The 25,040-nt window shown below is 44.8% G+C and overlaps 1 protein-coding gene across 3 annotated transcripts in view; it reads right to left on the reverse strand.

Annotated features, from left to right (window-relative positions):
• Nucleotides 1-206: 206 nt before the first annotated feature.
• The window catches only part of LOC122921720 (SLAM family member 9-like), a 48,680-nt gene continuing 23,846 nt past the window's right edge, over nt 207-25,040 (reverse strand). For all 3 annotated transcript variants that reach the window (XM_044271911.1, XM_044271912.1, XM_044271910.1), the window contains exons 3-9: nt 20,991-21,248; nt 20,080-20,202; nt 12,351-12,409; nt 12,032-12,118; nt 6,569-6,652; nt 5,769-5,852; nt 207-4,281 (exon numbers count right to left, since the gene is read on the reverse strand). In XM_044271911.1, coding sequence (XP_044127846.1) covers nt 4,276-4,281; nt 5,769-5,852; nt 6,569-6,652; nt 12,032-12,118; nt 12,351-12,409; nt 20,080-20,202; nt 20,991-21,248 — 701 coding nt within the window. In that variant the 3' untranslated portion in view covers nt 207-4,275. The remainder of the gene's footprint in view (nt 4,282-5,768; nt 5,853-6,568; nt 6,653-12,031; nt 12,119-12,350; nt 12,410-20,079; nt 20,203-20,990; nt 21,249-25,040) is intronic.

Consider the following 25,040-nt stretch of genomic DNA (forward strand, 5'->3'; position numbering starts at 1 on the left):
AAATTATACTCAATCTTTTCCCACAAAAATATGTATCAATCGGCTCATCTTCTCCTGCTCTGTAACATGGTGCTTTCAGATTGCATAGCATTTTTGGTAATAGGTCCTCTTTCTAATGTATAATCCAGTAACTAATACAGACACATGACACATTGTTCCTTTTATATATGTACAAACTCAAGAAATAATTTTCCAAGACTGTTGCGTAAAGCAGAAAAATTTATATATTTTCTTACATCTTTCGAAACGGAGAAGATATTACTTCAGCAAACGCTTGACCCTTTTTGGACTCTTGATATATACAGTGTATATATACAGTAGGAGATTTTACCCCCATTATGAATAGTTACAGAGCTTAAAAGGAATTCTCAAAATCTTCAGAAAAACACTTCAGCATTTTAAATTCTACATGAACTAGGGACAGGAAGTTGAGGCCTTAATCATCTACTTTGGAGGCCATGGAGAGCTTTGGTCCCCAAGTCTCCATACAGCTCCATAGATCTATATATATTGCTGTCTCATCCTTTTTACCTCCCTATACACGGCAGTTTTTACCCATTTAGTCACAATTCTGTAAATAAGAGGAAGGAACATCTACTCTCAGGTGGGAATGTCCACATCCTCATCCATGTGCAAACATTCTGCCGTTCATCTCAAATAAAATAAAGTATCTTTGTAATGAGCCTAGATTAAAAATATATTCACGTTTGGTATCTGTAGCTGCTTAAATTACCTATTCGTCTCTATGGCAACAGACTACAAAACAAAGCCTGTGTAGTCTGATCTTCCAATTGTACACTGACTTATATCTGTCCTCTGCTTCTTTTCAACATACATTAGCACAGGACAGATGGAGGGGTCAGGCTACACAGGGTTTGTTTGTAGTCTGTTACCATGGAGACACATAACTTTGCTTGAAAGATGAAGACACAAGACCATATTAATACAAAGTTGGTGCATCTTTCATTATAAAATGCTAAAGATTATAAAAGTTTGAAGTGTCTCGGCAAATGCAACCTCTGGTGAGAACTGTAGTTTTGAGTTGCCTGACCATACTTGTGGTCTTGGGTGGATTTCTATCGGTTTTTACACAGAAAGATGTTGTCACACAAGTTGCCTAGTGGAGTGCATGTTTCCACACACGTCACATCTATCTTCACACTTCCTGTCTGTAGCCGCAGAGAATACAGAAGTGAGTTGTTAGCTTCGAGTAGAGTTCCATTTTTACTCCTTCCTACCCTTTTCTACTCATTGTGGTGTTAAACGTCTGTGGTTACCTAGCATTTCCAGACAGTTAGGACCCTTTCATACAAGCAGATGATCCAGAAACCAAAATTCCCATTCCTGATAATTGCCCCATGTAAACATGGCATCTGTCATTCAGTTTGAAAAACCTTCTTTTGTCAGCATCACATCACTCCATGTAAACAGTGGACGTGTTGTCAACAATATGCCCGTTTAGTCTGCATAGGGTGGTATGAAAGGACCTTTAAATGAGCTTCGATCAACATGCATTAGCACACATTTAGGGTAAAAGGTCCCTTAGAAAGTTGTGATCGCAAGTGCTTGTGGCTTGCGATCCCCCACACATGATCCAGGGCCAGATAGAACTCTGTTTATCCTTCGTGATGATGCAATCATGGGATCACAAGGGAAGGGATTCCCACTAAAATGTTGCCCCTATAATAGCAGCCACCAGTCTGATTGCCGGGAGAGTCCTGGGACTAAAAATACTGTCCCCGTTTAGCTACCTGTACATTGTACAACAGGTTTTCCAATGGATAAAAAAAAAAAGGAAAAGTTTAATAAAATAATTAGTATAAAGCACATACATAACAGATTATAATAAAAATAGTAAAAGATGAATAAAAAAAATAGTGAGGGTCCCGATCAGATTTTTGTGCCCCTTGAGCACTGGCTTTCTGTGGCCTAGGTAAAGGTGCGAGGAGCTGTCCAGAGGATAGGTCATCAGTATTTAAGTCTCGGAAAACCCCTTTAATAAAATAATTAGTATAAAAAACACGTAAACTGAAAGGGATGATATTGTACCAGATATTATCAGTATACTGTATAATCAGTACGGCAAACCACTAATGCTGGCTTTAAGGACAGCCACGGATTAAGGGCTCATGCACACGACCGTTGTTTGGGTCAGCATCCGAGCCACAAAAAATACGCTTCAATGGGGGCACATAAGATGCAGACAGTACTCTGTATGCTGTCCCCAACTGTTGCTCGGTTAGAAAAATATAACACGTCCTAGTTAGGCCTGGTGATTCTAGGTGGTCCTAAAGAAGCAGCCACTTCAAACTTACATAATGTAATAAAAAAGTTCATTTGAACCACACACAAACATGTGTCCATAATATCACAGTCCAAGCTTCCTCCCAAGTGGACCATTCCACTCCTTACAGTCTGACCACTGGGACCCACATCATTCATGAGAACAAGGGTTCTATGTCCCCTGTTTGAATGGAATATTGGTCAAGTATGCACACTGCCATTCAATTCACACAGTGGACTTGGAGACCCCCATTCCCATAATCAGTAGGACTCTCAACAGTTGGACCTACGCTGATCGGACACGTATCACCTATCCTGTGGATAAGTGTTAAGTTGTCATCCGGAGAATGCTCCTTTAAGTAAGGATAAGGGTTAAAGAGGATATCCAAGCTTTTAAAAAAGTTGTGTAAGAGCAGGGAATGTGATAACATATAAAACAGCAATAACTCATGTTAAACCCCCTGCATCCCCAACAACCCCCTGCATCCAGTGGTCCTGCAGTGATGAGCTGATGACTGCTGCTTGAGACTTCTGTGTAAGTTACAAGAAGTAGCACAGGTCTGTGGTAATCTCAATATCACATCTTAGTTATATTTTTAGACTGTGGTTTTCGGGTGTACAGTTTTGTAGAATTTCCCAACCTTAGTTAAACTAACAAAAACCGTGTTAATTTTGGGGTCTGTCCAAATTTTAAGGGATGAGCGAATCGACTTTGGATGAAACATCCAAAGTCGATTCGCATAAAACTTTGTTCTAATACTGTACGGAGCAGGAGCCTTGTACAGTATTATAATGTATTGGCTCCGATGAGATGAAGTTATTACTTTGCGAAGTCTCATGACACTTCGCATAATAACTTCTTAAATCAATTTATACTGAAAAAAAAACAGGGTTTGGTACCACTGTGCCAAAACGCCAATGTCCGTTTGGAGAAGTAACTTTCAAGTCATTGTTTAGGATTGTCATCATTCACATCAGTCTCTGTCCCCAGTGGGGCTGACAATTTTATTACATAAGCCCAATCTCTATGAACCTACCAGTCTGAATGTTTTGAATGTATGAGCAACCCAAACCCATCCAAGAGAACATCCAAACTTCGTGTAGATTGTCCTTGGTCAGAAACACTCCACAGTCAAATCTAGAGGCAGCGGATCAAAAGGCAAAACCAGGGCCAATCTTCTAGCCACCTTGCTGACCTGACAACCAAGTTCCTTCCAGTCTTGCCATAATGCTTTGTTTTTGGTCCTCATTGTCTCATGTACATCATATTATGGACCTTTTACACAGGCAGATGATCCATCATGAAATCTAAAATGCTTGTTTCCACTTATTTCCCTGCATAAAGGGTCCTAGCTGCCAGAGGACAACGAGCCAGTTTGTCAATGAGCTCATCCTTTATGTGCACATAAAAATTATTATTTTGTCATCAGCACCTCACTCTGTGGAAAAAGGCGTTCTGTTGGGCCGACAATATTGAAAATGGACGATCATGTGAACAATCGTAAGTAGCAGATGATTGTTCATGTGGTTGTTTGAGCAATTGGTAGGAGAGCTTTGGTTCATTCGGATTTTGGCTGGAGGCTTGATGAAGTTTCTTGCGGATACTGATCATGAAGAACATATGAACGTCAAAAAATTGAGGTCCCATTTCCATATTCCAGGTGCTCACTATAGGTACAGATTCTCCTTGTTGAGCAAACCAAAAAAATATACTGCCTACAGATGAGTATTTTTGGATCAGAAGTCAAAACTCTTTGAGAGGTCAGACACTGGCCTGCAGGATAACCACCTACAGATAGAATGGATAGGCAGTTTTCTTCTTCTATCTTGCACATTTTAGGTGGAAAAATGACACATTTCAGAACTTGCCCAAAACATTCCTGGTTATTATGAATTCAGTAGAGACATCTCATCTGGGCTCTGCAACAATTGCTGTAGGCATAGTCTATAGGACACCATCTGATAATACCGTAAAGCTGTTTTATGTTCTCATCATGCCTGTATAAAATACAAAATAGGCCATCAGTGACTTTTACAGAAATTAAGACACATTAATACCACCTCTGGTACCCATCTCTAGACTGAGATATATCCAACCTAGTCCACCGCCATCCAGCGGCAACAGATGGTCAGAATAGGGAGCCTGTTCCAGGCTGTTTCCATAGCTCTCAAATGAAAGGGAGAAACAGTGCAGAAGAGCCCTCTTGACTCTTTCAATAGACCCAACCATCTCTGGGTGAGATGGTCTTTGGAGAGCCAATTTTAGAAGTTCATCAAAGAGTATAAGCGCTTAAAAACATAGAATTATTACAGTTCCATAAAAGCTCTAAGCTACTTAAAGCAATCTATGACGCCATACTGCCTGGAATACCATATGGAAAATGTGGCATCCTCCATGGGATGCCATATTACAGACATAGTGTCCTCTAGGAGGCACCTCTGGCACTCCAGCTGTGGTAAAACTACGACTGCCAAGATGTTCACTCGCTTGGCTGTTCTCAGAACTCAATAGAAATGAATGGAGCATGCTGGGAGTCGTAGTTTCACCACAGCTGGAGTGCTGGAGATTAGCCATTACTGATCTAGGAACTTTATGTGTCTCCATCCAGTCTCCACGAACACAGCTCCTCACATACATGTGACTTTAGACTTTGATTCATAAAACCGTTACTGTATATTACTGTATTTCTTCTATTTCTGCAAGGTCTTTTTGTGTAAATGCCCTGACTCGTTGAGTTTTTTACATTTTCTCGTTGTTTTGAGATTATCTTGTACTCACAGCAACTTTTCACAACCCGTTTTCTATCTATTCTTAGCAATGTGTTTCCTGCTTGATTTTCATAATCTCAAGACATCTTACCACGCCACATGTATGGCCTTCTGAAAGAGTTGGTAAAGAAATGAATATGTTTTACTAAAAGGTGAATATTACAAATCTTTGGAGTTGAGACGTCAACTTGAAATGATGATGATAAAATGCTTTGAGATTACTTAGGGTATGTCCATACAGTAAAAATACACATAGGAAAATCCAACATGTATTTGACAGAAATCCAAGTCTGACCCTTTCTCTCGTAGATTTTTAGTTTGAATGCTGTGGACCTGATCACATTAAATGAGGCTAACCCAGTAGTTTCCCACCAGAAGCCATGGAAAAAGAGACATGTCCCTTCCTGACACGGATTAGAAAAACAGGGTATAACATATTTTCCCCAAAAAATACATAGACATTTTGGGATAAATAAGAGAAGTCATGTAGAGCTGAGTCTTCAATATCAGTAGGGGAGTAAAGAGCTTCATCAGTTCAGAGATAAAACGTGTCAGAAGTTTAGGTTGGGCTTCCATGTAGTAGTGTCGGGTTGTAGTGTCCGGTTTGCCAAAAATTGTCACAGTTTATTTTCTTCCTCATGTGCTTCACAGTGTACAGGACAATGACATACAGACTCTTGGGGAACAGGACAAGGACACCTGGATATGTAACATACCTTGGGTAATGAGACCGTGCTGTAAACTGTTTCTACTGGATTTGCCTCTTTCTCGGCCAACTTCTTTTGAGAATTTTTTGTTTGCTGACAAAAAATAACACATGGGTAATGTTTCTGGTTATGACTTGTATCTTCTAACTTCAGTATTATAAGAGATAGATAGATAGATATGAGATAGATAGATAGATAGATAGATATGAGATAGATAGATAGATATGAGATAGATAGATAGATAGATAGATAGATAGATAGATAGATAGATAGGAGATAGATATATAGATATGAGATAGATAGATAGATAGATAGATAGATAGATAGATAGATATGAGATAGATAGATATGAGATAGATAGATAGATAGATAGATAGATAGATATGAGATAGATAGATAGATAGATAGATAGATGATAGATAGATAGATAGATATGAGATAGATAGATAGATAGATATGAGATAGATAGATAGATAGATAGATATGAGATAGATAGATAGATAGATAGATATGAGATAGATAGATAGATATGAGATAGATAGATAGATAGATAGATAGATATGAGATAGATAGATAGATATGAGATAGATAGATAGATAGATAGATATGAGATAGATAGATAGATATGAGATAGATAGATAATTGCCCATATTTGGCTCTTAAGTGGATGATAGGGTTTAAATTAAACATCTCTGTATCATACTAAAAAACAGGACAAACAGGGAGGCACCGGCTGCAGCCAGTTGTCTTACCACCCGTCACAGACACTTGGAGAACAGGACAAGGACACCTGGATATGTGACATATACCTTGGGTAAGGAAACCTCGCTGTAAACTGTTTCTCCTGTTTTTGCCTTGTTCTCTGCCAACTTTTTGGGAGAATTTGTTGTTTTCTGACATAAAAATATGAAATATGAGGAATGAGTCTGGTTATCACTTGTATCTTATGTCTTCTATATTATAATAGATAGAGAGATAGATATGATTTTAATAAATAATTAGATAGATAGATAGATAGATAGATAGATAGATAGATATGAGCTAGGAAAGATAGATAGAGATGGCCTTCCGGGTCACTCGGCAGCCGTTTCGAGGTGAACTTTGCTCGTTCACTGTTTGCCGAACGGGCGAATATATGGCGATATTCGCGCCTGCCATATTCTTTTACATTGTGAAGAACTTTGACCAATGACACATCCATCAGGTGGTACAGGACAGCCAATTGAGACGTTTCAGCACATGGACATACCCCCTACCGTATAAATAAACCCAATATGGCCACCATTTTACATTCAGTGTTTTGCCAGTGTAGGGAGAGGTTGCTGTGTGGAGCAGGGACAGACAAATGCTAGCTAATAGGGCCACAAAAGTCCTTTTAAGGACTAGTATAGGTGTGCTATCGATATGTGTGACTTACTGAGTGGTGTAATATACTTATAATATACTTTCTAACATAGAAAGTACATTATAGAGCTACACAGAGTGCCAAACGCTATTGGAATTAATCATTTCTACTGGTGTGATTTACCATTTGCCCCCCCAAAAAACTGATTGAGGCAGGGGTGTGACATACCTTCTTCCACAAATACTGCTCTTCTATAGGGACTTTTGTCACAGGGTCATTTTGAAAATGACAGGCAGAGGAAGAGGCAGGCCATTCCGCAGGGGTGGTAGGGGTCGAGCAGGTGCACCAGGCCGGAGCCTAAGTGTGAAGTTGCAGAAGGTGCATGCGATTACGTCAAAGGACGCACCAGACTTGGTTGAGTGTTTTACTCAGCCTTCCGCTTCTGCACCCTCCTCATCCTCTCTATCTGCACCCTCTTCACTCTCTGCTGTGTGCACCCCCAAAGACACCACCACCACCATATCCCCTCCACTCGAGTTAGAGGAATTATTGGCATCGGATCAGGAAGAGAAGGTAAGGTATCAACCGTCGCCACCCAGCAGTCTGACGACAGTACCAAGATCAGCCCAAGAAGTCCCCGCTGTTGCTGCCTACTCCGAGATCTCTAATGTCAGTGGTGGTGAAGGTGACGAATCCGATGATGACATGTCGATGGACGTCACGGGGGTGCCCACAAGAGAGGAAGAGGGGGGTTAAGAGGGATAGACGGAGAAGCAGATAGGGAGGAGAAGCAGGCAGAACTCACAGTGCACAGGAGGCAAAAACCAGACTACTATTGTATCTGGAACGAGCCATCCACCATGCACGGTCACATCTGGCGCTCCCAGGACGCCGGCACATGGCTCCGCTGTGTGGGCTTTTTTTAACGTGTCCGCTGCTCACAATAGTGTTGTCATCTGCAGCCTGTGCTGTCAATGCATAAGTCGCAGTAAGCCCAACACTCACCTAGGGATGACCGCCTTAAGAAGGCACCTGGCTTCCCATTACCGAGCCAAGTGGGAGCAACACTGTCAGAACCCACAAAGCCACACTCCCGGAGCTCGCCGTCCTGCCTCTTCTCCTTCACTCCACCTTCCACCGTGCAGTCATCGCATTCATCTCGCAAAAGGCAGGCTTCCTTGCCCCAAATGTTCGAGCAAAAAAAGATGATGACGCCGGATAACCCTCTTGCCCAACGACTGACCGCTGGCTTGTCAGAACTGCTAGCCAGCCAACTACTGCCATATAAACTGGTGGACTCGGAGGCCTTTAGAAAATTTGTGGCCATTGGAACACCGCAATGGAAGGTCCCCGGAAGGAAATATTTCTCAGAGAAGGGCATCCCAGAGCTATATGCGGCAAATGAATGTATCTCTGGCACACAGTGTCGGTGCCAAGATACAGCTGATCACAGACACATGGTCTAGCAAACACGGGCAGGGAAGGTACATAACGTTTACTACCCACTCGGTGGCTGTCAAGCATGTAACCCATGGCACCCGTGTAGATTTGTTTTTACCGCCACGGATTTCATGCAGGCCTGCCTCTTCTTCTCCTCCTCCTACTCCATCCTCCCTGTCCTCCTCAGCTGACTCCTCCTTTTCCGCTGCTATCGCCTCTTCCGCTGCGCCCCCAAGATCCCCAGAACCTATTCGACGTGCCATGTGAGACGTTGCCATGCTGTGCTGTCTGTTGTGCCTGGAAGCCAAGAGCCACAGCGGTCCTGCACTCCTTTCAGCTTTGCAGTCACAGGCCGATCAGTGGCTAACCTCGCTCAATTTGACAGTTAGTAAAGTGGTGTGTGACAAAGGTGCCAATCTGCTGAGCGCACTGAAACAGGGCAAAATGACACACGTGCGTGGCACATGTCCTGAACTTAGTCGTGCAGCGTTTCGTTGCCAAATACCCCGGGGTCCAGGGCGTCTTGCGGCAGGCCAGGAAAATCTCTCATTTTAGAAGATCTTACACGGCCATGGCTCACCTTGCTGACATTCAGCGGTGACACCACCTGCCCGTCAGACGTCTGATTTGTGACAGCCTGACGCGATGGAACTCCACCTTGTATATGCTTGATAGGCTGCTCCAGCAGAAACGTACAGTTAACGACTACCTGTACGAACTCTGCGGGAGGGCAGGTTCTGGGGAGCTTGTTTTTTTTTCACCATGCAAGTGGCTGCTCATGAGCGACGCATGCAGACTTCTGCGGCCATTTGATGAGATCACCAAACCGGTCAGTCACAGCCAGGGGGCCATTAGTGACATCGTATCTTACGCCTTCTTTCTGGAGCCTGCATTGCGTTGTGTCATTGATCAAGCAGTCGAGGAGCAGGAGCTGGAAGATGAGCAAGTCGCAATGCTGGACAAATTCCTAGGGGGGGCTACTCCATCTGAGACAAGTCAACAGGAGTCTGAAGAGGAGTCAGAGGAGGACAGTGGCTGGGGGGAGGAGGAGGAGCAAGAAGAGCAGGCTTTAAACTTTTCTGGGATCCCTGGTGTTGTCCATGGCTGGGGGGAGGAGAACGAGGACGACATTATCCTGGATGATGAGCAGGAGGCAGACCACTCCACCGCTTCCAGTTTAGTGCAAATGGAGGCCTTTATGTTCCAGTGCTCCAGACCCCCGTATAAAAAGCATAAAGGGCATGGACTAGTACTGGGTGCCAATGTACTTAGACCCACGGTACAAACACAAAATGGCGGAAATGTTACCACCATTACAGAGGGCTGTCAGAATGCAGCACTTCCAGGCCTTGCTTCGAGAAATGCTGCATTCTGCTTTTGCGGGCGCTGGCAGAGGAATTTCCACTCACAGGGAAACAGGTGCGGGTACCAATCCTACCGCGCATGCAAGAAGAGGGCGATTTAAAGATGTGCTGGTCACTTCGGATATGAGATCATTCTTGCAGCCAACCCATCGACAGCCGTCCTCCGGATCCAGCCTCAGGGAACGCCTAGACCGACAAGCGTCCGACTACATCGGGTTAACAGCTGATGTGGACGCTCTGAGAAGCGATGAACCCCTGGACTACTGGGTGGACAGGCTTGACCTGTGGCCAGAGCTGGCACAATTTGCTATGGAACTGTTGGCTTGCCCCTCGTCCAGTGTCCTGTCCGAAAGGATGTTCAGCGCAGCAGGGGGGATCGTGACCGATAAGCGCACTCGCCTACTAGCTCACGACAGTGTGGACTACCTCACATTTCTAAAAATTAAAGGCATGGATCTCAGAGGAATTCAACACCTGTGACGAGTCGACCACGTTTGATTGAATTTCCTCATGACAGCCCACAAATATCCGACCGTCACCACCCAGAACAAATTATGGTCCCTGTCTTAGGTAAATACAGCGGCATAAAAGGCCTTTTGTGTCCGTTGAATGCCTAATTTTTGGGGCCTGTACTGGCCGACAGTCAAATTTTTATCTTGTGACCGCCTAATGTACCTCCAACCACAGAATTCAAAGTTCTTTGCTGTCAGGTGAATGCCTATTGGCTAATTTTTGGAGCCTGTACTGGCCGACAGTTACATATTTATCCCGTGACTCTTACTACACCCAGTGCAGTGCCCCTAGTCATTCCCTGTACTATGCCCTCTTATACTCTTATCCGGTCACGGTATAGCGGTGTTATCCGGTCAATGTATGGCGGTGGTATCCATTATCTGGATGGCCATAACTATGTCCCTTTCCCTGTCCACGCCATCATTTTTTAGAAGTGGCATGAGCTGGAAAAATATGCAAGTTGCGGTGCTAAGGACCTTTGCGCCACAATCTGTGTCAGAAATACACCTAACATAGATGTATTTCTATATAATAAATGATGACCTAATTGTATTATTATTCGGGGGTAGGGCTAATATCTTTATATTATATAGATTCTAGTGTATTATACTGTGCCCTGTATTTCCCTGTAGAAAATGATCCTTGTGAAGCACAGTCCTCACCCCTGACCACCAGGACCAGGTAGCGCTCTGTCAGTACATGGCGGCCTCCCCTCTCCGCCACGCTGCTCCGCTGTGTACTGGTGCTTATTCTGACACTAGAGCTGGGTTCACTGCCTATTTTTGCCATCCATTTAATGCTTGCCAAAAATGTATACGTTAACAGATGCCTCAGACTGATGGCGTACAGTGGCGTCCGTTCACCATACAGTTCCATGGTAGAAAAAAAAATTACGTTAACGTATGCATTTTTTTTATAGACTCTGCAGGATACAAAAAAAACGTGGAGTGCTGCACATTTGTATACATCCAACCGATAGGAAATAAAAAAAATTCTAGGCTCCAGCAGGGCACATTTTTGAGAGTTTCCCTTTAAGACGCATAAAAGTGGCCCCTGATTAAAATACATATTTTTTGTGGGAATTTTTGCCAATGATCCCCCTCTGGTATGTCACTGTCCATGTTGTGGGACTATTTGTAAGTCTGTGCTGGCTGCAAACATGAGCTGAAGGTTTTTTGCCATTAAAGTGAATAGGGCCCGCTGCGAACTTGCAGTTCGCAAACATTTGATCACGTTCGCGAACCATCCCGGCCGATGTTCGTCCATCACTATAGATAGATATGAAATAGATAGATATCAGATAGATGCTAGATATGAGATAGATAAATCGCGCAACAAAAAGTGCCGGGTCACGTGGCGTTCACGTCGCAGCACTGTCACGCAACATTTTTTGTAATCATAGTCAATGGCGTCATATTTTCAGTGATTTACTCCCCAGGAAAGGGAATTGTACATTGTAGTGTTTCTTGTTTGGGTCAGCCGCTCACTTACAGGGTCGCTGCCTCTAGGTGGTGCTAGAGAGGATTGTCCTCCCAACTGGGGAGGCATATCTGGCACACTCAGGGGACTTCACCTATAAGAACCAGAAGCTTTCTGGATAACATACGTACCTTGGCATGCTGGACCTCGCTGTAGACACTTGCAGATCCTTGATTCTCTCCTTGACTCTCATAATAAGGATTTTGAAGGCCTTCCACCTAGTCATAAGATGGTTCAGTAATTAACAGGAAATTCTCTGGTATCTCTCAAAGCATCCCTGGCCGGGTAACCACATAATAACCAAAACCCAGATTCATGGAGGACAACAGAAGGGACATAGGAAACACTATAAACATAGTCAAATAATCCAAGACACAACCTACAATCCCATCTGATCAGCTTCACATTTTCTAGATGTTTTACATGACTGGATAAATAGGGGGTTATAACCTTAGCGTACTCCGTTGTCGTCATCTCTGTCCTCGTCATTTCAGCTTTTTGGCTTTTTCCTAAAACAAAAGTAAGAATAACAAATCAAGGGTAATTTCACAAAAAGTATGACTGTGCCATGAACAGGGTATGTTACTGTATGTGAAGAATTACTGCAATATATGCCCTAAAAATATTTTTTGTTTACACATATTACATTTTCGGCTGGGGTACCACCCTCTGCTGTTTCTCCTGCGGCTGAAATTCTGGTCCACCTTCTCCTGCAATCAGCCGTGGACTAACATGCCCAGTAGCCACCCATTCATACATCCCTACTTTTCGGTTCCTAATATTACAACACCAATTCCCAAAAAGTTGGGGCCCTGTCTAAATTATAAATAAATGATGGCGGCTGGCACCGCTGTGATACGCCCCAATTCCCGAGGGTGAGTGCCATGCTTCATATTATTTTGGAGTAGAAACAAATTTCAATAATTAGCAAATCTCATAGATCCATATTTTATTCACAATAGAAGACATATCAGATGTTCAAAGTAAGACATTTTACTATTTCATAAAAAATAATCAAATTTAGAACCGGAGAAGCAATTTGCAATTGAGTCACATGACTGGGTATAAAAGCATGTTAGAGAGGAAGAGTCTCTTAGAAGCAAAGGTCAAGGAGAGAAGTCCTCACAAGCTCAAGAGCACTTCCAGAATTTATCGTCTGTGACCACAATTTGCTGTGCAATCCACAAATGCAAGTTAAATCTGTATCAGGCAAAGAAGAAGCCATATGTCAACACGATCCAGAAATGCCACCGTCTTCTCTGGGCTAAAGCCGTGTCCTGCAGTGTCAAGAGGAGAGTGTCCATCCAGCTTGTTGTTAGCACACAGTTCAAAATCCTGCATCTCCGATTGTCACAGACTTACCTGTCTGGGCTCCATCGGCAAGACCTCTAGCTTTGGCGCAACCGCACTGCGAGAGACGCCTTGCTAAGGCATGCCCCCTGAGGGTTTCGGCAGCATCCATAGCAACAGGATGCAGTGTTCTGTTTCTCCCCACAGTGGGCATATGCTGGAGGAGACTAGCAGTGGGATGATTGCTCAGCTGCTCTATTCCTGTGTACTAATGTCTCTGACTAATGGAGAGTCATGATCTATCGCAGAGTTCCCCAACTCCAGTCCTCAGGGCCCACCTACCAGTCAGGATTTGAGAATATCCCACAGAATGAACACCTGTGGTAAGTCCTAAGGCATTGACACTAATTATATCACTTGCTGAATACTAAGGAAATCCTAAAAACATGACCCGTAGGTGGGCCCTGAGGACTGGAGTTGAGGAACACTGATCTATCAGATTCTCATCATGGACTCGGTGCTGTATTAAAACCCTTCCTGGCCATACACCAGTGCCAGTGATAGTCTTGTTTGGGCTCATGAACTAGGTTCCTGGTTCTTGGATTTGTTTGTGCTTTTGACCTTGGCTTGACTTTTAACCACTCTCTGTCTCACTTGATTTGTACTGTCATCCCGTCTGGTATTTGATCTTGGCTTGTCTTTTGACCACTCTCTGTCTATAATTTTTGGGCTGCGTTGTCTTACTGATTCTGACCCATTTTGGTACACCTATCCCTGTGTGCTGTTTTTGTCTCTTGGTGTTTGTCTGTCTCTGCATCTTAGTAACATAGAGACCGTCGACCAGTTGCAGTCTTGCTACCTAGGGCTTAAACTGCAAGCAGGTCAGGGCTCACTGTCTGTGTCTGTCCCTACCTACAGGTGTTACACTCATAGTATGAGGTTGCATTAGTTCCTATAGCGTGGACAGCTTACACATCTGGAAAGGGGCTATTAATGCTGAACAGTATATAGAGGTATTAGGACAACATATGCTCACATTCACACAACGTCTCTTTCAGAGAAAACCTTACATATTTCAGCAAGACAATGCTAAACCACACACTGCATCCATCACAACAGCATGGCTTCTCAGAAGAAGACTCCGGGTGCTGAACTGGCCATCTGCAGTCTAGAACTTTCACCAATAGAAAACTTCCAGCAAAGAAGACACAGGACTGTTGAGCAACTAGAATCCTACATCAAGAATGGGGCAACATTCCTCTCCAAAAACTCCAGCAATTGGTCTCCACACTGTCCAGACGGTTACAGACTGCTATTAGAAGAATAGGGGATGCTACACAATGCTAGACATGGCCCTATCCCGACTGTTTTGAGATGCGTTGCAGCCATCAAGTTCTAAATTAATTTTCCAGTAAAATGGTAAAATGTCTTATTTTCAACATCTAATATGTGTTCTATGATCTACTGTGAATAATTTTTGGGTCTATGAGATTTGTAAATCTTTGCATTTTGTTGTTTTTTACATTTACTTACATTTTACACAGCATCTCTACTTTTTCGGAACTGGGGTTGTATATACAGTAGCTATACCTCTTTCTAGACAGTGGAGAAGGAAATTGTGGGGATGTTGGCGGAAGGGGGTAACATGAGCTGACTGCAATCCCTTCCTGGGAGATGGGCAACTGCTTGATGAGCTGCTGCCCAACCACAGAAAGGAAAGCAAAAAAAAAACAAAAACAAAAACAAACTGCAGGTAAATAAGAACCAAAAAATTGCCAAATTACACTGTAAAGAAGTATATTTTTGCATAGATATAGTTTAAAAACTGTGTGTATTACTATATGTTTAATTTTTTTTTAATTAGTGGGGTAACCCCTTTAACTTTTTATAATGGTTGTAGGATAATGACACTGACACTTGGGGTACAGGATAATGACGCTGATACTTGGGGTACAGGATAATAACACTGACACTTGGGGTACAGGATAATGACACTGACACTCGGGGTACAGGATAATGACACTGACACTCGGGGTACAGGATAATGACACTGACACTTGGGGTACAGGATAATGACACTGACACTCGGGGTACAGGATAATGACACTGACACTCGGGGTGCAGGATAATGACACTGACACTCGGGGTACAGGATAATGACACTGACACTCGGGGTACAGGATAATGACACTGACACTTGGGGTACAGGATAATGACACTGACACTTGGGGTACAGGATAATGACACTGACATTTGGGGTACAGGATAATGACGCTGACACTTGGGGTACAGGATAATGACACTGACACTTGGGGTACAGGATAATGACACACTGACACTTGGGGTACAGGATAATGACGCTGACACGGGGTACAGGATAGTGACGCTGACACTCGGGGTACAGGATAATGACACTGACACTCGGGGTACAGGATAATGACACTGACACTCGGGGTACAGGATAATGACACTGACACTCGGGGTACAGGATAATGACACTGACACTCGGGGTACAGGATAATGACACTGACACTCGGGGTACAGGATAATGACACTGACACTCGGGGTACAGGATAATGACACTGACACTCGGGGTACAGGATAATGACACTGACACTCGGGGTACAGGATAATGACACTGACACTCGGGGTACAGGATAATGACACTGACACTCGGGGTACAGGATAATGACACTGACACTCGGGGTACAGGATAATGACACTGACACTCAGGGTACAGGACAATGACACTGACACTCGGGGTACAGGATAATGACACTGACACTTGGGGTACAGGATAATGACACTGACACTTGGGGTACAGGATAATGACACTGACACTTGGGGTACAGGATAATGACACTGACACTTGGGGTACAGGATAATGACACTGACACTCGGGGTACAGGATAATGACACTGACACTCGGGGTACAGGATAATGACACTGACACTTGGGGTACAGGATAATGACACTGACACTTGGGGTACAGGATAATGACACTGACACTTGGGGTACAGGATAATGACACTGACACTTGGGGTAGAGGATAATGACGCTGACACTCGGGGTACAGGATAATGACGCTGACACTTGGGGTACAGGATAATGACACACTGACACTTGGGGTACAGGATAATGACACACTGACACTTGGGGTACAGGATAATGACGCTGACACTCGGGGTACAGGATAATGACTCTGACACTCGGGGTGCAGGATAATTACACTGACACTCGGGGTACAGGATAATGACACTGACACTCGGGGTACAGGATAATGACACTGACACTCGGGGTACAGGATAATGACACTGACACTTGGGGTACAGGATAATGACACTGACACTCGGGGTACAGGATGATGACACTGACACTTGGGGTACAGGATAATGACACTGACACTCGGGGTACAGGATGATGACACTGACACTTGGGGTACAGGATAATGACACTGACACTCGGGGTACAGGATAATGACACTGACACTTGGGGTACAGGATAATGACGCTGACACTTGGGGTACAGGATAATGACACTGACACTTGGGGTACAGGATAATGACACTGACACTTGGGGTACAGGATAATGACACTGACACTCGGGGTACAGGATAATGACACTGACACTCGGGGTACAGGATAATGACACTGACACTTGGGGTACAGGATAATGACACTGACACTCGGGGTACAGGATAATGACACTGACACTCGGGGTACAGGATAATGACACTGACACTTGGGGTACAGGATAATGACACTGACACTCGGGGTACAGGATAATGACACTGACACTTGGGGTACAGGATAATGACACTGACACTCGGGGTACAGGATAATGACACTGACACTCGGGGTACAGGATAATGACACTGACACTCGGGGTACAGGATAATGACACTGACACTTGGGGTACAGGATAATGACACTGACACTCGGGGTACAGGATAATGACACTGACACTTGGGGTACAGGATAATGACACTGACACTCGGGGTACAGGATAATGACACTGACACTCGGGGTACAGGATAATGACACTGACACTCGGGGTACAGGATAATGACACTGACACTCGGGGTACAGGATAATGACACTGACACTTGGGGTAGAGGATAATGACACTGACACTTGGGGTACAGGATAATGACACTGACACTGGGGGTACAGGATAATGACTCTGACACTTGGGGTACAGGATAATGACACACTGACACTTGGGGTACAGGATAATGACACTGACACTCGGGTACAGGATAATGACTCTGACACTCGGGGTGCAGGATCAATTACACTGACAACTCGGGGTACAGGATAATGACACTGACACTTGGGATACAGGATAATGACGCTGACACTCGGGGTACAGGATAATGACACTGACACTCGGGGTACAGGATAATGACACTGACACTTGGGGTACAGGATAATGACACTGACACTCGGGGTACAGGATAATGACAATGACACTCGGGGTACAGGATAATGACACTGACATCGGGGTACAGGATAATGACGCTGACACTTGGGGTACAGGATAATGACACTGACACTTGGGGTACAGGATAATGGACACTGACACTTGGGTTACAGGATAATGACGCTGACACTCGGGGTACAGGATAATGCACTGACACTCGGGGTACAGGATAATGACACTGACACTCAGGGTACAGGACAATGACACTGACACTCGGGGTACAGGATAATGGACACTGAACACTGGGGTACAGGATAATGACACTGACACTCGGGGTACAGGATAATGACACGACACTCGGGGTACAGGATAATGGACACTGACACTCGGGGTACAGGATAATGACGCTGACACTTGGGGTACAGGATAATGACACTGACACTGGGGTACAGGATAATGACACTGACACTCTGGGGTACAGGATAATGACGCGACACTCGGGGTACAGGATAATGACACTGACACTCGGGGTACAGGATAATGACACTGACACTTCAGGGTTACAGGACAATGACACTGACACTCGGGGTACAGGATAATGACACTGACACTCGGGGTACAGGATAATGACACTGACACTTGGGGTACAGGCTAATGACACTGACACTCGGGGTACAGGATAATGACACTGACACTTGGGGTACAGGATAATGACACTGACACTCGGGGTACAGGATAATGACACTGACACTCGGGGTACAGGATAAGACACTGACACTCGGGGTACAGGATAATGACACCTGACACTTCGGGGTTACAGGATAATGAACGACACTTGGGGTAGAGGACACTTGGGGTACAGGATAATGACACTGACACTTGGGGTAGAGGATAATGACGCTGACACTCGGGGTACAGGATAATGACGCTGACACTTGGGGTACAGGATAATGACACACTGACACTTGGGGTACAGGATAATGACACACTGACACTTGGGGTACAGGATAATGACGCTGACACTCGGGGTACAGGATAATGACTCTGACACTCGGGGTGCAGGATAATGACACTGACACTCGGGGTACAGGATAATGACACTGACACTCGGGGTACAGGATAATGACACTGACACTCGGGGTACAGGATAATGACACTGACACTTGGGGTACAGGATAATGACACTGACACTCGGGGTACAGGATGATGACACTGACACTTGGGGTACAGGATAATGACACTGACACTCGGGGTACAGGATGATGACACTGACACTTGGGGTACAGGATAATGACACTGACACTCGGGGTACAGGATAATGACACTGACACTTGGGGTACAGGATAATGACGCTGACACTTGGGGTACAGGATAATGACACTGACACTTGGGGTACAGGATAATGACACTGACACTTGGGGTACAGGATAATGACACTGACACTTGGGGTACAGGATAATGACACTGACACTCGGGGTACAGGATAATGACACTGACACTCGGGGTACAGGATAATGACACTGACACTTGGGGTACAGGATAATGACACTGACACTCGGGGTACAGGATAATGACACTGACACTCGGGGTACAGGATAATGACACTGACACTCGGGGTACAGGATAATGACACTGACACTTGGGGTACAGGATAATGACACTGACACTCGGGGTACAGGATAATGACACTGACACTCGGGGTACAGGATAATGACACTGACACTCGGGGTACAGGATAATGACACTGACACTCGGGGTACAGGATAATGACACTGACACTTGGGGTAGAGGATAATGACACTGACACTTGGGGTACAGGATAATGACACTGACACTGGGGGTACAGGATAATGACGCTGACACTTGGGGTACAGGATAATGACACACTGACACTTGGGGTACAGGATAATGACACACTGACACTTGGGGTACAGGATAATGACACTGACACTCGGGGTACAGGATAATGACTCTGACACTCGGGGTGCAGGATAATTACACTGACACTCGGGGTACAGGATAATGACACTGACACTTGGGATACAGGATAATGACGCTGACACTCGGGGTACAGGATAATGACACTGACACTCGGGGTACAGGATAATGACACTGACACTTGGGGTACAGGATAATGACACTGACACTCGGGGTACAGGATAATGACACTGACACTCGGGGTACAGGATAATGACACTGACACTCGGGGTACAGGATAATGACGCTGACACTTGGGGTACAGGATAATGACACTGACACTTGGGGTACAGGATAATGACACTGACACTTGGGGTACAGGATAATGACGCTGACACTCGGGGTACAGGATAATGACACTGACACTCGGGGTACAGGATAATGACACTGACACTCGGGGTACAGGATAATGACACTGACACTTGGGGTACAGGATAATGACACTGACACTTGGGGTACAGGATAATGACATTGAGGGTGTTTCACTTACTTTTCTTGCACCATATACAGAAGACTGCAGCGACTATAATAATAATAATAATGATGGTTGCAGGGGTAAGTCCATGGAACAATCTTTGCCCTAACATCGATGAGTTGTTTGAGTTGCTGTCACCTGACGAGGAGAAGATTACACTGAATCCATCACATAATAATGATTATTGCTCAGATATATCTAACTTTAAAGGGACACTTCCATCAGGAAGTTTTTTGTTTTTTTAAACAGATTTCTTTTATATTTTTTGGCTTTGTGTTCTCCGTTTAGCTTGTCTTATGCCTTTAAGAATTGAATACAAGCTTGTCTCCCCCTTTGTAAAGGTGGATTTAGACGGGGCGATATTCGGGCAGATTATTGGGGATGAAGGTTCCTGCGAACACTCGTTCCTGACGATCAATCGTTTCATTCCTTCATTGGGTGACCCTATCGTTCCTGCAGGCACCTAAATAATCAATTCTGGGCAGCAGATTGTCCTGTCTAAACTGTGATCTGGTGCCAGAAACCATGCAGGTGTTTACGGACGAGCGATCACAAGAGCGATCCCTCATACTGTGGAGGTGATCGCTGCATGTAAATGCACTGCTTCACCTCCACAGAACAAGCAGCCGACGCTTCCTTCCCAACAATCGGCTTCTAGTCACCTCATCTAAATCCACCATTACAGTACGCAGAGGATTGGGATGACAGATTGTTTGAATATTGTCCTCCTGATAGGCATTGATATACACCTCTAAACTGAATAGAACTTTCAAACCAGCAGCTGTTCATAAGTCTGCCCTAACTATAAAGGTAGAGGTGGCAAAAACTAGAAAAAACTAAATAAAGTAGGCACTTGGTGAGGTGGGGGATGATGCTATATGTGACATCTATGTATAGTAGAGACACCAGTGTGGACATAGAATTACCTCTCCTGCAGTATTCCCCGGGGATCACAGTCTTGGAGACATTACTGACAGGGTTACGTGCGGTGCAGGTATAGGTGAAGTTCACATCCCTGGGAGGTACATACAGGACACCTCCGGTCACATTGATGTCGCCGCTCTGCGCATTACTCCATGTTATAGTCACATCTCGTTTGTCCACTGCGCACAACAAACTCAGTGAGCAAGTGTCATTCCTGGTAAGGTTGTGGTTGATCTTGATGTCTCCAGATGACAGGTTCTCTGTAAAAGACATTGGAAAGCAAGGCTTAGAAATATGTTGACCATAAATGGAGAAGGAAGTGGTGTGGGAAGGAAACTTCTCAATGAGAAGACATGAGAAGACATTGAGGCACAGTATAGAAAGTGTCTTTTTTGAGCTGTTTTCTGTCATCAAAAAAAGAGGAAAATTTTGGTAAATTTGAACTTGGTGCTAAATGTCTTAACTTTTTATTCAATGCAGGCCTAAAGCTATGAAGGCTGCACCAAAAAGTGTTGGGCTGTAGTGGCTGAGGAGAAAATAATCTGTGGCCCCAGGAAGTAGAGCTGGCCATGACTGAGTTACGGAGTCTAAAGGCCCTTCAGACAAACTGGTGATCGGAAGAAGTGATTGATCATTGGCCCGTCTTAATCCTGCATCAATCATCTCATTAGTCATCTCATCAGATCTTTAATGTTAACACAATCTTCATTTGATGACAGTAAACCATTGGAGGTGCATATTTCTGTACACAATGTGAGCAAATTGCGATACCTTGTCAATATGGAAAAGAGTTTGCTGCTCACTTAGCAGACACTCTATGGGGTAGAATTGGGTGGAGGGTGGTAGTATGGAAGTGAGGTAGGTAGCTGGGTAACAGAAAGTAAGGTAGAGGGAAGCGTGCCAGGGAGGCTAGCCCTGATCTGACACATCCCAGCACGGTTGGCAGATGAGGGGGATGTTAGTCCTGGGATAGCACTGCTAAAGCCGGACCCTTCCTCTGCTAGTCAGGGGAATGTCAGCTCCAGTAAGCAGGGAACCAGGAGAGTAGGGCAGGCCAGACAGGGGCTGGTAGTGGGAGACTCTATTATTAGGGGTACAGATAGGGCGATCTGTCACAAAGACCAGGATCAATGAACGGTGTGTTGTCTTCCTGGCGCTCGAGTTCCACATATCGTGGATCAGGTTGATAGATTACTGGGAAGAACTGGGGAAGACCCAGCAGTCATGGTGCACATCGGTATCAATTGACAAAGTTAGAGTTAGGTAGAGGGTCCTTAAAATGACTATAGGTATTTAGGTCACAAGCTCAGGGCAAGGACTTCACAGGTAGTGTTTTCCAAAATACTGCCTGTACCACGAGCCACACCAGAAAGGCAGTGGGAGATTAGGGAGGTTAACAAGTGGCTCAAGAACTGGTGTAGGAAGGAGGGGTTTGGGTTCCTGAAGAACTGGGCCGACTTCTCTGTCGGCTACAGGCTCTATCGTAGGGATGGGCTGCACTTCAATGGGGAAGAGGCAGCTGTGCTGGGGGAGAAGATGGCTAGAAGGCTGGAGGAGTGTATAAACTAGGGATGGGGAAGGGGGGGTTGCATTATAGAATGGGAAGATAGTGGTGATAGAGACCTGGGGCAGTGGCGTACCTACCATATAGGCAGACCACGCAGCTGCTATGGGGCCCGTGAGAAAGAGGGGCCCACAGTGGAGGAGAGGCCCCACCCACTAATTGCTCCTGTCTATGTTTCTAAAGCTAAAGGGCCTTTGATGATATCATCACAGGTCCTGTAAGGGAACTGCACAGTGTAAAGTGTAGTTCCCAGGTTAGAACAGTACATCTGCCAGGAACTGTGATGACATCATCTTCAACATCACAGGTCCTGCAGGATCTAGCAAAGGAAATGCACCAAAAATGGTGTAGTTCCCAGGTTTGAAAGGTACTTCTGCCAGGACCTGTGATTACATCATCACAGGTCCTTCAACCCCTAACAGCAATTAGGGTTAGGTTGCATTGATCCACACAGACTGGAATGGAGTGGTAAGAGGAGGTCCCCCACTTCTGGTCATTTACCCCCCCATGCACTGTTTTTACTGATTGCTCGCTCATGTATAATACTTCACACAGTTACAGTGACCACTACCTCATGTACCTCATACACACAGTGACCATAATGCATAACTGACCACATATTTCTGTAAACACTGCATCTACAGTATTATACCTTGTATGGCTCACATCAATACACTGCTCTGTGTATATATATATATATTGTGGTAAGGTGAACAACTGGGTGAGGTAAATAAAATCCAGGACTGGTTTTCCCCTAGCCTGAGGCATCTTAGCTAAAGCCAGCTGGGATCATCAAGGGGAAATAAAGCACAGTCCAGGCTTTCAGTCTGGGGAGAGGAATGCCTGGAGAAAGCCTGGGAAGATGGCTGCCCTGCTGGCTAGAGAAGCAGAGTGCTCTGTGTGACCTGTGTTCAATAGGTGAGCTAGGATCCTTACTGTATTAGCCAGAGCCCAGACGGGCAGGTGTTTATTTTAGTTTGGTTTATATTTTGTGGTGCTGGTCCTTCACCTTACCCAGTGGATTATAACTGGGGTTGCCTGTATTGCCGGAGTGTGATAAATAAAGCAGCATTTGGACTTTAACCCTGTGGTCTGCAAGAGAATCTGTCACCGCCGCCCAACCTGAGAGCGTAACCCCTTACAATTGGTGTCGGATGCAGGCAAGCGTCCCTGCTGAAAAAGGCAACAGTCGCTTGCTAAGGGCAACGGCGTGACAGTTAATGATTTAATGTCCTGGGTGAAAGCTGCTGCAGCTATGCAAAGTTCACCAAATACCATGGAGGAAATGATGAAGATGTTGTTACAGGCCAATTTGGAGGAAAGGAAAAGACATGCTGAGGATAGAAAGAGACATGAAGAAGCCTTACGTGTCCAACAACAGGCTAATGCGCAGCAACAACCGACTAATGCGCAGCAACAACCGACTAATGCGCAGCAACAACAGGCTAATGCGCAGCAACAACAGGCTATAGCGCAGCAGCAAGAAACTAATCGTTTGTTGATGGAGCAGATTGCTGCAATAAGAGAGACTGCTGTAACTCCAGCCCCACAAGTGGAGGTAAGCCCCCAGAGACTTTGAATGTGAGGAGGGTTGTGCAGCGGGCCTTGCAAAAACTGACACTTGATGATGATATTGAGGCCTACCTGACCGTATTTGAGAGGGTGGCGGAAGGAGAGAGGGGCATGTTCAAAATAATAGCAGTGCGAAGTTCAATGAGTGAGGTAATTTATTCTTTGAAAAACAGGTGGCAATTATTGCCCTTATTTAAGGAAGGAAGGCAGAAAATGTTGTACATGCTGGTTACAGTGCATTTCTCTCCAAATTCTGAGGAAACTGGGTCGTTACAGACATTGTTGAGAAGAACAGCGTACCTTGATTAAAAAATTGATTAGAGAGGGGAAAACATAGACTGCTCAGCAAAAATGATCTTAAATGCTATTAAATGGCAACCAAAACCTGAAAGACGTGGAAGAAAGCGAAAAACTACCTTTCAAATGGATAGAAGAATAGCCAAAATGGCAAGGACTCCAACAATCAGCTCCAGGAAGATCAGAGAAGGTCTAAAGTTCCCTGTGAGTCCTGTTACAATGAGAAGACGCCTATGTGAAGCCAAGCTATCTGCAAGAAGCCCCCGCAAAGTCCCACTGTTGGAAAAAAGACATGTGCTGAAGAGTTAACAATTTGCCCAAGAGCACATTGACCGGCCTGAAGAGACATTCTGTGGACTGATGAAGGTAAGATTGTTCTTTTTGGGTCTAGTAGCCGTAGACAGTTTGTCAGACGACCCCAAAGCACTGAATTCAGCCCCAGTACACTGTGAAGACAGTGAAGCATGGTGGCGCAAGCATCATGATATGGGGATGTCTCTCATACTAAGGTGTTGGGCCTCTTTATCACATACCAGGGATCATGGATCAGTGTGAATCCATCAGAATACTGGAAGAGGTCATGCTGCCTTATGCTGAAGAGCAAATGCCCTTGAAATAG

This window comes from Bufo gargarizans, chromosome 11 (assembly GCF_014858855.1).
Source record: "Bufo gargarizans isolate SCDJY-AF-19 chromosome 11, ASM1485885v1, whole genome shotgun sequence".
Lineage (NCBI taxonomy): Eukaryota > Metazoa > Chordata > Amphibia > Anura > Bufonidae > Bufo > Bufo gargarizans.